Here is a 13,859-nt window from a genome sequence, read left to right as displayed (position 1 = left end):
AAGCTTTGACACAAAAGGTTGGGACTTTTTCTGGTTGATCCTAGGGATCAGAATTAGGACCAGGGGTGATAATTGTAGGTAAAAGATTGCAGCTCAGTATAAGATGAAACTTTGCAGGGACGAGGGATTTTCCCACTGGGATGGGCCATCTTGCAAAATAGTGATTTATGTATCCCTGGGAATGTTTAACCAGCTGCTGGATGACTGTGTTGGGGGGCGGGGGGACTGGGAAGTTGAACCAAATGATCTCACTGATCTCAACCTAAGGAACTTTAGAGAATCTCTAGAGAACCAACTTTCTTTTTTCACAGCCAAGGAGACTGAGGCAAGAGAGATTAAGGTAATTTGCCTAAGAATACACAGTGCAGAGCTTCTCTATGCCATATGTGACCTCTTTTCCAACTAGAATATAAGGTCTTTGAGGGCAGGAACTGTGGTATATGGTTGCTTCTGTATCCCCCAAGTTCTGAAGCACAGAAAGAGTATTCTATGAATAATTGATGATTATATCAATGATATGATGAATAATGAATAATGGAAACCTTTGGCTTTCATTGATTGTTCAAAAATTTAATGTAATAAAAGGCCCAATACTTGAATGGTGTCAAAAGTAAGTATCATTTTCTACCAATCAATTGTTATCTTACTTTTTTTTTGACAGTCCGTCAAGATTTTGCTATTCTTGAAGATGGAGCCCTGGCTCATTGTTTGCAGAAACAAGAAAGTAAGTCTTCTTCAGAAGCCAAAATTATCCTAGTAATTCTTTAAAAGGCTCATTAAAGCATCTTGTTTTTCACATCACAGATATTTCCCGGCATCTGCTATTCTCCCCACCTCCCCATCCAAAGACACAATAGATGTCTCTATTTTCCAAAGAAATACAATTAAGCAAACCAGTCAATATGGTGAAGGATAACTCCTGCACATGGGGGAGGTGGTGACTGTAACCATATGTCTTCTGGAACCAAGATTGCTCATTGCAATCTTCGGCCTTTTAGTTATTATTTTTATTTATGTTATAGTAATCATTGCAATAATCTTCTCTTGGTTCCATCTATATTTACAAACACATTATTATTCATATCTTTTGTTTTCTCAGAGAGCCAATGTTTGTTTAAATGTCTAAATGCCTGTTTCCTTCCTTCCTCTCTATGCCCAGTAATGGGATCTCTGAGAAAGATACAAGAAAGATTTTTTGATTGAAAACTGAGGCTTTCCTCTTTCCCAGATCACAGAGTGGTAAGGTTAGGAATCAGTTCCCAACCTGCTTCCTAGCCTGGAGTTCCCAACTCCAGGCCCAGAGCTCTATCCACTGAACCACTTAACCAAAGAGAAGTTAAGTGACACAGTTAGTAAATGTCTGAGGCTGGATTTCAATTTGAGTTGTCCTGATTTCAAGCTCAGGTCTCTATTTACTGCACCAATTAGCTGCCATAGCTGGCACATAGTAAGTCTTATTCATATTTTGTTTTATTTTTTATTCATTTTGATCTTTCTGAGTCCAAACCCAGCCTTTCTGGTACTTTAAAAAAAATCCTATATTTTTGAAGTTTTATCTAGGCAACATTAACCAAATAAAGAGGTCTCAAGTTGAATATTGGGATGTTTCCCCCATACTTAAAGTCAGAAAATGGATGTCAGTGTGATACTTCATTATCCAAATGCCAAATCCTTTTACTTCTCCACTGTGGAATATTCTTTAATTATTATTTTAATGGACAGTGTTATTTTAATGGCTCCCATTTTAGTACTTAATGGGAAGCAGCCTAACATAAAAGTTTTATAGACTCGTTACATTGAAAGAATGACATGGAGATGACCTCCTGGGACAGCCAGCCTTCTCTGAAGGCCTGGGACTTAAGCAAAGCACTTTTCCTACCCCAGTTTCGGTTTCCTCATCTAGAAAATGGGGGAATTGGATTAGATGAACATCAAGAGTCCTTTTATCTCAAAATAGGAAGGAAGGAAAGAAGGAATCAAGAAAGGAACCAATTATGGAGGGAGGAATAAAGGAAAGAAGGGAAGAAGGAAAGACAGAAGAGAAAGGATGGAGTGAAAAGAAAAAGAAAGAAAGAGGGAAAAGAAGGAAGAAAGGAAGGAAGGAGTTATGGAGGGAGAAATAAAGAAAAGAAAGGAAGGAGGGATGGAGAGAAAATGAAAAGAGAGGGAGGAAAGAGAAAGGAAAGGAAGGAAGAGGAGGGATGGAGAGAAGACAAAAGGAGAGAGGGAGGAAAGAGAAGAAATGAAAGAGGAAGAGAGAGGGAGAGAAGGAAGGAAAAGAGGGAGGGAGAGAAGGAGGAAGGAAGGCTTCTTTGAAAGTGATATTCTTAGAACGCTCTTTATATCCTAGATCCCTTTGACAATCAATCTGGGGAAACCTATAGATTCCTTCTCAGAAATATGTCTTTGGATGCATAAAAATAAATTGCAAAGGACTACAAAGTAAACCAATTATATTGAAATAGAATTATAAAATATTTTATTTTTAAAATTAAAAAATTTAAAATTCATAGATCCCTGGGACACTGAAAGTTTAAATGATTTGCTTGGGGTTCCTAAACCAGTGGTATCAGAGGTAGGACTCCAATGCAGCTCTTGTTGCCCCTAAGGCCAGCTCTCTATTCACTAGACGACGTTGCTTTGAAAACTGTAAAGCCTTATGAAAATGTGACTCATGGTGATGTCATAAGTTTTGCTACAGAACTGTGGCTAGAAAGCTCAATACTGATCAGAGTTTTGGAAGTTAGAGATAAGTGATATCATGGTGTCATTGACCCGGAGATCCAGCCTTGGAGATAAGTACTGTAATTTGGGTTTTTTGGCTTTTTATTTTCAAAACATATGCACGGATGATTTTTCAACATTGACCTTCACATAGCCTTGTGTTCCAGGAAAATCTGGAAAATCTCTTCCCCCCACTCTCCCTTACATGGTTTATACAGGTTTTAACATGTTATACATAAATGTTAAATCCAATATGTGTAAACATATTTATAATTGGCTTGCTGCACAAGAAAAATCAGTCAAAAAGGAAAGAAAACAAAATGCAAGCGGACAACAACAAAAAGAGTGAGACTGTTATGTTGTGATCCACCTTCAGTCCCTACAGTCCTCTCTCTTGGTGTCGATGGCTCTCTCCATCACATGATCATTGGAACTGGCCTGAATCATCTCATTGTTGGAAAGAGCCACGTCCATCAGAATTGATTGTCCTATAAGATTGATGTTGCCGTAGTACTGTTATTTTTATTACTCTCTCTAAGTACTCCGTAGATTTATGCCCTCAATTCACCCCTTTCTCAGTCCCGGTCGGCTTAAATTGCCACTAGAGGGCATTCCTGCTCTTTGGATTGCCCCAGGTCCTTTCCCCCACCTGCTGACTTCATGGTTAAGCATCTAATGGGCTTCTTGTCACTAGGATATGTCCATATCATTCTCCAGTTAATCTGTCCCCTTCTGCTCAGCACAGGCTTGTTTGGTGCCTTCCTTGCATCAGGGATTTATTATCAGTCAAATTGAATTGGTCCAAAAACCATATCAGTCTTTCTGGATTTCTTCTTAAGTTTCCTCATTAAAAAAAAAAAAAAAAAATTCATCTTCCCACCCCTGACATTTTCACTGACTGTCCCCCATGTCAAGAATGCTTTGTCTCATCACCTCTGTCTAATGCTTCCCCTCTCTTAATGATCTCCATTCCATGGCTTCTTTATATATGATTCTTTGCTTATTGGCTCCCCCATGAGCTCTGTGAAGGCATCTTTCTTGTGCCTTTCTTTGCATCCCTGGTGCATCCCAATGCCAGCCTGCTGCTTTATTGGTCCATTGAGGCCATTATACTTGAGGTTCCTCCATGTTCTAAATCTCTGATCTTATGACAATTTCCCCAAAATGGATTGTTTTAAAACCTCAGGATATTCTTAAACAACTAAAGCAGGTAGGCAGGTTGAGGACCACACAGGTATGTTTTGTTGCCAATGAAGTGTCTAATCAGGCTTTTCTACATCTTTTTTTTTTTTTTTTTTTGCATACAGTTGAACAACATTATGCTTCCAACGTGCAGAAGAGTCAGCTTGTTCAGATGGACATTCGGATAGCCCGGAAGCTGCAAGATGTGGAAAACCAGGAAAGAGAACTGGGAAAATCTCACCAACAGAAAAAAATGTAGGGGAACACAGAGCCTTCTTCTGTCACCCCTAGCTTTTCTGTTCCACAAATTCTTTGAACTCTTCCCACCCGTTTTTGTTTCTGTAACTCCTACTAGTGGGGAGATGGAAAGAGAAGATTTGTCTTCATGACCCTGTTTAGGCTTTTCTTGGCAGAGATACTAGAATGGTTTGCCATTTCCTTCTCCAGCTCATTTTGTAGTTGAGGAAATTGAAGTAGACAGGGTGAAGTCAGTTGCCCAGGGTTACATAGCTAGTCTGAGGCCAGATTGGAACTCAGGTTTTTCTACTTCCAGGTCATTCTATTTCAATTATTTATTATTAAATGCCTCACCTGGTCCATCCCATGGTAGGTGCTTAATAAATGTTTGTTACTGGAAGCAGACCCAGAAGTTGGGTTATTACATCCTAACCTGGGCCATGCCATAGTAGGTGCTTAATAAATGTTTGTTAATGGCTGGAAGCAGACCCAGAAGTTGGGTTATTACATCCCCACCTGGTCCATCCCATGGTAGGTGCTTAATAAATGTTTGTTACTGGAAGCAGACCCAGAAGTTGGGTTATTTCTTTTGGGCCAGCAGGATTGTTTTCTGTTTAGAGATGTTCCTGCTCTTTGTATACCACAGTTGAAAATCAAACCTAAAATACAGTGGGATATATTTGGTTTGTCTTCCTCTTACCCATTCTTCTCACTGATATTTAGGGAAGAGAGTGACTCTGAGCTGGCTCGATCAATCCAGGAAGAAATTCAGAGGAAAGCGGAAGAGTGTCGGCAAAGAGAAGAAGATGATCAGGTACTGGATGGGATGGCCCTCGGCCCATTGCTCTGCTCAGTTGACTTCCCATTGAGATGCCATAGTTTCAGAAGGATGCTGATAAGCTGGCAAATATTTAGAGGAAAACCCTGAAACCCAAGACAAAAAAATTCAGATTTCTAGTTTGAATCCCTTGCTAGAGAGAATGACTCTGTGTCTGGCTCTGTGACCCATGGACCAAAGCATCCCAGATCCTTCTGTCCTCCACAATCACCCTAAGTCTGTCCAAGCTCAAGTCCGTTGCTTCCATGACCCCCTCTATCCATCCCATTCTCTGCCGTCCCCTTTTCCTTTTGCTTTCAGTCTTTCCCATCCACAGGGTCTTTTCCATTGAGTCCTGTCTTCTCATCATGTGGACAAAGTATTTCCATTTCAATCATTTTTCCAGGACTCACTTAAATGTCAATCTATCTGTATATCCTTGAGGAAGGCCCTTCCTTTACTAGTGTAGGGTTATAGCCCATCCTGGACAGCTTGTCCATCCCTCCCATAAATCTGCCACAGAGGGTCCATCCTGGACTCTACGAGCCTCCCTTTATACACATTGAATTTCTGTGATACCAGCGCAGTTCATAGGGAATCAGGTGTTCCTTGGATTCCCTTTCTCAGTTTTCTTCTCTGTCCAATGAAGGGATCAATGGAGACTTAGATTGTAAGCTCCTTGAGAACAGGGCCTATTTTGGGTCTTTCTTTATATCCCCATTGCTTACCACAATGCAGGCATTGTAAATGTTTGTTGATTGACTCACTCCAAGATTTCCTGAATCTATAATCCCATGACTATAACATAGAAAGGATTTAAGAAATACTTGTGGATTGAAGATGTCTATGATTTATCAACCTGAAAGGTGATGACTCTTCTGGATTATTATTGATAATAACAATCTATTTGCTGCTTTAACATTTGCAAAATACTTTCACATATATTGTCTCTTGTGAGCTTTACAACAACATTGTGAGGTAGATGTTACAGGATAATAATCCTGTTTTACAGATGAAGAAATTAAGGCTTAGAGAGGTTAAATGACTTAGAGGATTCTAGGAAGGAAGGAAATAAGCATTTATTTTTATTATTTTTTTTAATTTAATACCCTTTTATTTACAGGTTATATGCATGGGTAACTTTACAGCATTAACAATTGCCAAACCTCTTGTTCCAATTTTTCACCTCTTACCTCCCACCCCCTCCCCCAGATGGCAGGATGACCAGTAGATGTTAAATATATTAAAATATAAATTAGATGCACAATAAGTATACATGACCAAACCGTTATTTTGCTGTACAAAAAGAATCAGACTCTGAAATATTGTACAATTAGCTTGTGAAGGAAATCAAAAATGCCAGTGGGCAAAAGTATAGGGATTGGGAATTCCATATAATAGTTCTTAGTCATCTCCCAGAGTTCTTTCACTAGGTGTAGCTGGTTCAGTTCATTACTGTTCCATTGGAAATGATTTGGTTGATCTTGTTGCTGAGGACGGCCTGGTCCATCAGAACTGGTCATCATATAGTATTGTTGTTGAAGTATATAATGATCTCCTGGTCCTGCTGAAATAAGCATTTATTAAATGACTATTATATAACACATTCTGTGCTATGTACTTCATGAATATTATCTCATTTGATTCTCACAACAACTTTGAGAAGAAAGTGCTATTATGATTCCTATTTTATAGCTGGGGAAACTGAGGCAGTCAGAGGTTAAGTGATTTGACAATTGGTAGGTGTCTGAGGCTGGATTTGAACCCAGCTCTTTTTGATTCAGAGGTCCAGAAATTTATATACAAGGACATCCAGCCACTGGTGATCCTTTACTGAAATAACTTCTGTATCTCTATTTCCTAATCTATAAAATGGACATGGAAGCAGGAGGGCACAGAGACATAAGAATGGGTTCCATTCTTATTTTTTTATGTTTATCACCTGGGTGACTTTAGGATTTTTCTGGGCCTCAGTTTCCTGCTCTGTAAAATGCTGTTGGACTAAATAATCATTCCTCTTTGATCCCTTCTAGCTCAATTGTTATCATTCTATTTTATTCAATTCAAAAAGCATTTATTAAGTGCCTACTGAATGCTAGGCACTGTACTAAGTACTGGCAGCACAAAAAGAAGGCAAAAGACAGTCCCTGACCTCAAGGAGCTTGCAGTCTACTGGGGGAGACAACATGAGGATAAATATACATGAACTAAGTGATAAAAAATATAAATAGGGAATAATTAAAGACCAAAAATACTGGAATTAAGAGGGATTTTGATAATAACTCTGATAATGCATTTCATTTCCCCTCATGGGTTACAGTGACAAATTAAAAAACTAATAAGCCATCATCTTATACCTTGGATTTTGTTGTATGAATCACCATATTTATTTTAGGACTTGGTAAACTTTGGGAATATGAACACATGGTAGTTCATCTTCACTGTCCCCTTGTGGTAAAAGTTCTTTACAGCCCTCACTTCCTTCAACTTCCTCTTCATTATTTTGTTTTGTTTTGTTTTATAAAGAAATCTGAAAGAGTCAGAGATTTAGAATCGGAACCACTGCTATTGTAGTAATGAGAAAATTGAGACCAAGAGAGTTCTCAAAGTCACCAAGTTCTTAAGTTTCAGATTGGGATTTGAACTCAGGTTTTCTGTCGTGTCGTCAGCTCCAGAACTGCTTAGCACATAGTAGGTGCTTAATAAATGTTTATTAACGGATGGTTCTCAAATTGTACCATTGTGAATTCCTACAGAAGGATTTTAGGACCTTCACACCTAGAGATAGTAAGAAGATTCTGAGTCTCCTGCAACATGCAATTTTGCTCCCTTTCTGTGCACAGTGTCCTGGTGGAAGGACAACCTGAGTTCAAATCCTTCCTTAAATTTGTACTAATTCTCTAACCTTGAGGAAATCACTTAACCCCTCTCTGCCTCAGTTTTCTCATCTGTAAAATAGGTATAGTAAGAATGCCTGGAAATGGTGTTTGTAAAGCACTTTTCAAACCTTCAAGGACTAGATAAATATTATTGCTATTGTTATCAATATTAGGTCCATCATCTTTGGGAGGAGCTGACCAACTAAGTCTGTGAATTGATGATGGACTGAATTCTCTCTTTTTTAAAGACTATTATCCTAAATTGAGAGTGTAGGGAAAAAAATACAGTTTATGGGGCTATACTGTTCACGGGGCTCATTTATCATTCAGAGTTTTGCCTGAGAATTGCCTGGTAACCAGCAAAATCTGACCATCCCCAAAATGGATGTGACAGTTCTGTAATTTGTAAATATGACATCTCAAAAAAAAATTTACATCTCAGATTCTCAGGTATAAGAATATTAGATTTTGAGTTGGAAAAAAACTTTGGGGTCAGTGGGTGAACCCCTTCACTTTACAGTTAAAAACTGACTGATAATTCTAGATCACACAGGTGTCTGAGGCGGGCTTTAAGTTCAGGGCTTCTTGACTCCATGTTTAATGCTTTAATTATTATACCACCCTATCTCTCAAGGACTCAGCATTAATTCTTGATTACCTAGATACACAGCTAGATGGCACTAGACCACAATTTTCTCATAAACCACAAGTCTGTTCCTAAAATTTACCACATCCAAAAACAAATGTGGTGAGAACATATTGACTTGGAAAACCACAAATTAACATTATCTATGTTGGATTGTATCATTTTAGTTATTTTGTTGAATATTTTCGGGCTTTTGGGGAGTCTTACACTGGAAGAGAAATAATAGGTTCTTGCATCCTCTTGCTGACTTCATTACTTTCCTTTGGATGGGATCTACCTCGTCAGTGTCTGCCTTATTGCAATGAAAAGAGTCCCTGATCTGGAATCGATGGATCTGGGTTCAAATTCTGGCTCTGTCACTTACTTATCTGTGGGACCCGGAACAAGATGCTGAATGTCTCTGAATGTTTTCTTAGGAGGGAAGGAGGTAGGGAGAAAGGGAAGGTAAAAAACCTTAAAATAGATATGCTTAATTAAGCTAAATGTCTTTAAAAAAAATATCATTCTCCATGTCATGTCTGTGACTTCTCTGTCAGGAGGCAGGGATGCGTGATAACGCAGGGTACAAAACACAGCCTGGTGATGTAAGGAGGTTACACCAATATCTTCAGACTGATAAGGAGGCTCTTGAGGGCTTCTGAGTGTGTTGGTTTATTGCTTTTCCTGCTAATTTGTTTTCCTCCTGTCACAGGAAATAGCCAAGCAATTGCAAGAGTTAGAAGAAGAAGAAGCATCTTCCCTTCCGAGCTCCCACAGCACAAGAGGTACGGAGCCTGAGAAGGAAATCAGAAATGAATCCATCCCCACCTGCTGGTAGTTGCTTATTTGTTCATGATCAGTTTTTATCGATATCTTTGTTTTTTCCCATCACTGACATTTCCTTATTACGAAAAAGAGGAAGAAGAAAAAGATTTTTAAAAATTCAACAAAATTAACCAAAATTTTGGAAAAAAGTGACATTATTCTCAGAGTTCCATACATATTGCCCCACACTTCTTCAAAGAAATAGGAGCCATGATTGGGCAGGGGATGCCTTCTTATATCAGTTCTTAAGATCCAAGTTGTCATATTCTAAAACATTCATGTGAAAAAACGTCCCATATAATTAATAAGAGAAATGTGTATCATAACAATTCTGATCTTTCACCTTACATTCCCCCCAAATGGCAAAGATGCCAAAAGGTAGGGAACTGAATCACACATATTTCACAACTCAAATAGAAATGGGGGCCACTAACCTGGATATAAGGATCCCTCTGGGCCACATATTGACTTACCTTTAAAATGTAACATTATCTTTTTCATATATTTTTATTTATTTTGTTAAATATTTCCCAGTTACATTTAAAAATTTTTTTTATTTTAATTTTTGACATTTATTTTTGTAAGACTTTGGATAGTTGGTGGCACAGTGAATAGAGAGCTCTGGGTCTGGAGCTACACAAAATAGAACTCTGGAGTTCTGAGTTTTATAGTTTTATAGGAGGGGTTACATACTATTAACCCCCCATTTTAGAGATGAGGAAATTGAGGCAAACATGTCCTGAATTGCACAGCAAGTGTCTGAGGGCTGATTGGAACTCAGAAGTCTTTTGGTTGTAAAGATGAGGAAATTGGAGACCCAGGGTGCACTGCCTTGTCCAGAGTCACCTGGAAAAAGATTGGGTCAGAATAGAAACTAAGTCCTCCAACTCCAAAGAGCAAGCTGTTTTCATTTACCCAGTTTGGGGAAGATCAGGGAGACAGAGACACAGAAACAGAGAGACAAAGAGAGAGACAGAGATAGAGAGACAGACAGACAGACAGACAGAGAGACAGAGGGAGAGACAGAGAAAGAGAGAGACAGAGACAGAGAGAGAGACAGACAGAGAGGGACAGAGACAGAGAGAGAGAGAGAGAGAGAGAGAGAGAGAGAGAGAGAGAGAGAGAGAGAGGCAGATGAAAAGTCTAGACCTGAGATTTTATATATATAGGGAATTCCTAGTAAGGGAGTTTCCTCTGTTGGTGGAGATGGGTTCCTTATATATGACTTATAGCCTTAAAGTAAACAGCATCAAGGACTTCATCTCTTTTGGGTGGGGGCCATTTCTTTATATGTTCAAGATCCACTGAAGAAAGTTCTTGCTATCTGAAGGAAGATGAGCTCTTCTACAGATCAAAGAGTACAGAGTATGTAGTTGATGGGCATATAGCTTATCTGGATAGGACTACAGATAGGACTACAGTCAAGGTGTTTCCATGCTCCAAAGCTGACTTTCTATCTAAAAATAATATATACATGTGGCTAAAAACTCCCCTCCTTGAAGACTCAATGTAAATCAACACGTGCTGTCTTCGCTTGTTTTTTCCTTCTGTTTTTTCCCCTCTCTTCTTTCTTCTGTTTTTTTTTTTCCTCTCGTGTGGTTTTTCCCTTTTGCTCTGATTTTTTTCTCCTAACATGATTCATATAGAAATGTGTATTTAAAAATAAATTAATGTACATGTATAATCAGAAAAAAAAAGAAAACAATAAAAAAGGGGAAAAAACTTTCCCTTCTTTAGACACAAAAATCAGAATAGGATGCCAGATAGGATCAAACTCAAATAGAAATGGGGGTCAATCACTTGGACATAAGGGTCTCTGTGGGCCACATATTGATTTACTTTTAAAATGTAACATCTTTTTATATCTATTTTTATTTATTTTGTTAAATATTTCCCAGGTACATCTTAAAATTTTTTTAATTTTAATTTTCAACATTTATTTTTATAAAATTTTGAGTTCCAAATTTTTTTCTTCCTCCTTCCTTTATCAAGATAGCAAGCAATTTGATATAGACTAAATATGTGCAATTTTTTAAACATATTTCCATATTTGTCATGTTGTGCAAGAAAAATTAGATAAAAAAGAAAACAACATAAGAAAAAAAACAAGCAAACAAAAACAAAGATAAAAAATACAATGCTCTGGGGCATAGTTCCTAAGCAAAAAAAAAAAAAAAAATACTATCCTTTGATCCCCATTGAGTCTCCATGATTCTCCCTGTGGATGTGGGTGCTATTCTCCATCCCAAGTCTATTGGAATTGTCTTAGATCAATGTATTGCTGAGAAGAGCCAGATCTTTCATAGTATGTAGTATGTCATAGTATGTGACATAGATTGTCACATAATCTTGCTGTTACTGTGTACAGTGATCTGATCCTGTTCACTTCACTCAGCAGCAGTCCATGTAAGTCTCTCCAGACCTCTTACAGAACAATAATATTCCATAACATTCATATACCACAATTAACCCAGCCATTCTCCAATTGATGGGCATCCACTCGGTTTCCAGTTTCTGGCCACTACAAAAAGAGCCGCCACAAACATTTTTGCACATGTGGGTCCCTTTCCTTCTTTTAAAATCTCTTTGATATATAAGTCCAATAGCGACTCTTTTGGATCAAAGGGTATGCAATTTTCTTGCCCTTTGGGCATAGTTCCAAATTGCTCTTCAGAATGGCTGGATCAGTTCACAACTCCACTAACAATGCATCCCAGTTTTCCTACATCCCCTCCAAATTTATCATTTTTTTCTGTCATCTTAGTCAATCTGATGGATGTGAGGTGTACTTCATACATACAAACATACAAAAATTTTAATTTTCATTTCTCTAATCAATAATAATGATTTAGAGCATTTTTTCATATGACTGGCTTTAATTTCTTCATCTGAAAATTGCCCAGTTACCTTTTGATCTGATTCAAGGAGCACTCAGGGATCCCCTGGGCCATGGATTTGATACCTCTGCCCTAGACATTCTTTCTTCAATCTTACTTGAAGTTGATGGCTGTGATTGCTTCCTCTTGCTCAGATGTGAATCACTCCGAACATGGCGACACAGACCACCTAAATTGGCAAATGGCTGAGCTGGAACTCCAGAGTCAGGAGCAACTCCAACAAGATGAAGAATTGGCCTGGAGATTGCAAGAAGAAGAGGAGACTCATATAGTAGGTGCAGAAAAGTTCTTGACGCACACATTTTTCTTGATCATTTCACCAAAAAGTGGAATTTTTTCTTTTTCTAGGTCAGTCTCCAAACTTTTGAAATTACACAATCCTCTCAGTAAAAATCTTCAAGCTCACACTCCTAATGTTTTCTTATTATATAAGTGCATTCATATGTTAATAATTATGCACATTATAAAACTTAGAGAATAATAATTTTTAAAGGATGAGACAAAGATGACATAGACGGTGATCCTGGAAGCATTAGGGAATCACTGGAGTTTGTTGAATAGCAGGAAATGAGATGCTCAAACCTTTGTTTAGGAAAATCACTCTGGCAGTTGAGTGGATTCGGTAGAAATAAATGGAAGCTGAATTAGGAGGCCATTTGTAGAGTCCAGGTAGGAGATGAGGATCTGTACTAGGGTACACTATGAGGGGAGAAAATATGCATATTTTCACATATAGGGAGGTTAAAACTGATGGGATATGGAGGTTGAAGGAAAATGAAGAATCAAAGATGATACTGGGCTGGTGAGTTTGGGTGACTGGGAGGATGGGAGTGCCCTTGATAGAAATAGGGAAATTTTTGGGGGAAAAGATGGAAATGGAGGAAAAAAATAAAATGGAGCTTGTGATCTAATTCATAACCCACCCATACCTGCACTTTCTAAATGACTCATTCTAGCCCACCCTAACCTAAAAGGAAATGGTGCAGAAAAGGCCGTGCTGGGGAGTTTCCCAATGATACCTGTGTCACCATTGCTGTGGGTTCCAAGGTAGCAGTGGTTAGATTATAACTGACCAAAGGGCCAGTAGCCAGCTCAGAACTAGGCTGGTTGGGAAATGCCCAGGGAGGTTGGAGGTGGCGTAAAGGAGATTTTAGGGGATACAGACAAACATATGTTGGAGATAAACCCCACCAATGTCTACTGCAAATAGAGTGGGATATGACCTTTCTTCCCATTCTAAGGTATTGATCATACATTTCTTGGGATCAGTTAAACACCTTCACTTCCTTTTTTTTTCACTACCATTTTTACTTTGTTGGTTTACAACCAACAAAAAGTCACCAAAAAGGATCTCATATTCTTCATCCCTCAACTTTTCCATTATGTGATTATCAAGGTATTAAAAAAGATAATTTGCAATCAGTTTTGAAGTGTTGGAAATTATTTTCTCCAGTTTGATGCTTCAGTTTAAAATCACAAACCAGGGATTGATTTATTGCTTTGTGGACAACAGAGCCTTAACAGTGATGGAGAAAATGCTCGTGATGTATATTAAACTTAAAAGTTATGTCCTACATACATTTTTGATTGTTTTTTGAGGAGCTGGTTATTAAATATTAGCCAACAACCCTGTGTCTTATCCAACCCTATCATTTTACAGATGAGGGAATTAA

At 38.2% G+C, this 13,859-nt stretch overlaps 1 protein-coding gene across 1 annotated transcript in view; it reads left to right on the top strand.

The window, feature by feature from the left end:
* The window catches only part of LOC111719935 (coiled-coil domain-containing protein 50), a 45,280-nt gene that overhangs the window by 16,699 nt on the left and 14,722 nt on the right, over positions 1-13,859 (top strand). The window contains exons 2-6 of the mRNA XM_031962937.1: positions 662-724; positions 4,032-4,161; positions 4,867-4,957; positions 9,177-9,249; positions 12,321-12,457. Of these exons, the coding sequence (XP_031818797.1) occupies positions 662-724; positions 4,032-4,161; positions 4,867-4,957; positions 9,177-9,249; positions 12,321-12,457 (494 nt within the window). The remainder of the gene's footprint in view (positions 1-661; positions 725-4,031; positions 4,162-4,866; positions 4,958-9,176; positions 9,250-12,320; positions 12,458-13,859) is intronic.

The sequence above is a fragment of the Sarcophilus harrisii genome, chromosome 3 (genome assembly GCF_902635505.1).
Source record: "Sarcophilus harrisii chromosome 3, mSarHar1.11, whole genome shotgun sequence".
In the NCBI taxonomy this organism is placed as follows: Eukaryota; Metazoa; Chordata; class Mammalia; order Dasyuromorphia; family Dasyuridae; genus Sarcophilus; species Sarcophilus harrisii.
This window is presented reverse-complemented; position numbering and strand designations above follow the sequence as displayed.